Source organism: Myotis davidii, unplaced genomic scaffold, assembly GCF_000327345.1.
Source record: "Myotis davidii unplaced genomic scaffold, ASM32734v1 scaffold399, whole genome shotgun sequence".
In the NCBI taxonomy this organism is placed as follows: Eukaryota; Metazoa; Chordata; class Mammalia; order Chiroptera; family Vespertilionidae; genus Myotis; species Myotis davidii.
This window is the reverse complement of record NW_006292094.1, coordinates 6,467,041-6,467,353: the sequence shown is the minus strand read 5'-3', so window position 1 is coordinate 6,467,353 and position 313 is coordinate 6,467,041. Positions and strand designations below refer to the sequence as shown.

Sequence of the window (313 nt, the reverse complement as noted above, 5' to 3'; positions counted from 1 at the left end):
AGGCTCTCTGTCCCCCGTGGCCCTGTCCCCCCCCAGGCTCTCTGTCCCCTGTGGCCCTCAGTCCCCCCTGGCCCTCGGTCCCCCCAGGCTCTCTGCCCCCCATGGCCCTGTCCCCCCTTGGGCGGCGTGGCGCACCTGGTCCCGCTCCCGCTCCACCTCCTCCAGCTGCAGCATCACTGTGTTCATGCGGTGCTTGTACATCTCGCAGTCCTTCCCCAGCGTCGAGCACTTCAGCTCCAGGTCTTCCTTCTCCTCCAGGTACTGCGGGGGGACAGGCGGGGGGGGGGTCAGCCTGCCCCCAAGCCACCCGCAG

The 313-nt window shown here is 70.3% G+C and overlaps 1 protein-coding gene across 1 annotated transcript in view; it reads right to left on the bottom strand.

Annotated features, from left to right (window-relative positions):
* The window catches only part of CARD11 (caspase recruitment domain family member 11), a 54,748-nt gene that overhangs the window by 42,173 nt on the left and 12,262 nt on the right, over positions 1–313 (bottom strand). The window contains exon 5 of the mRNA XM_015565153.1: positions 127–261. Coding sequence (XP_015420639.1) covers positions 127–261 — 135 coding nt within the window. The remainder of the gene's footprint in view (positions 1–126; positions 262–313) is intronic.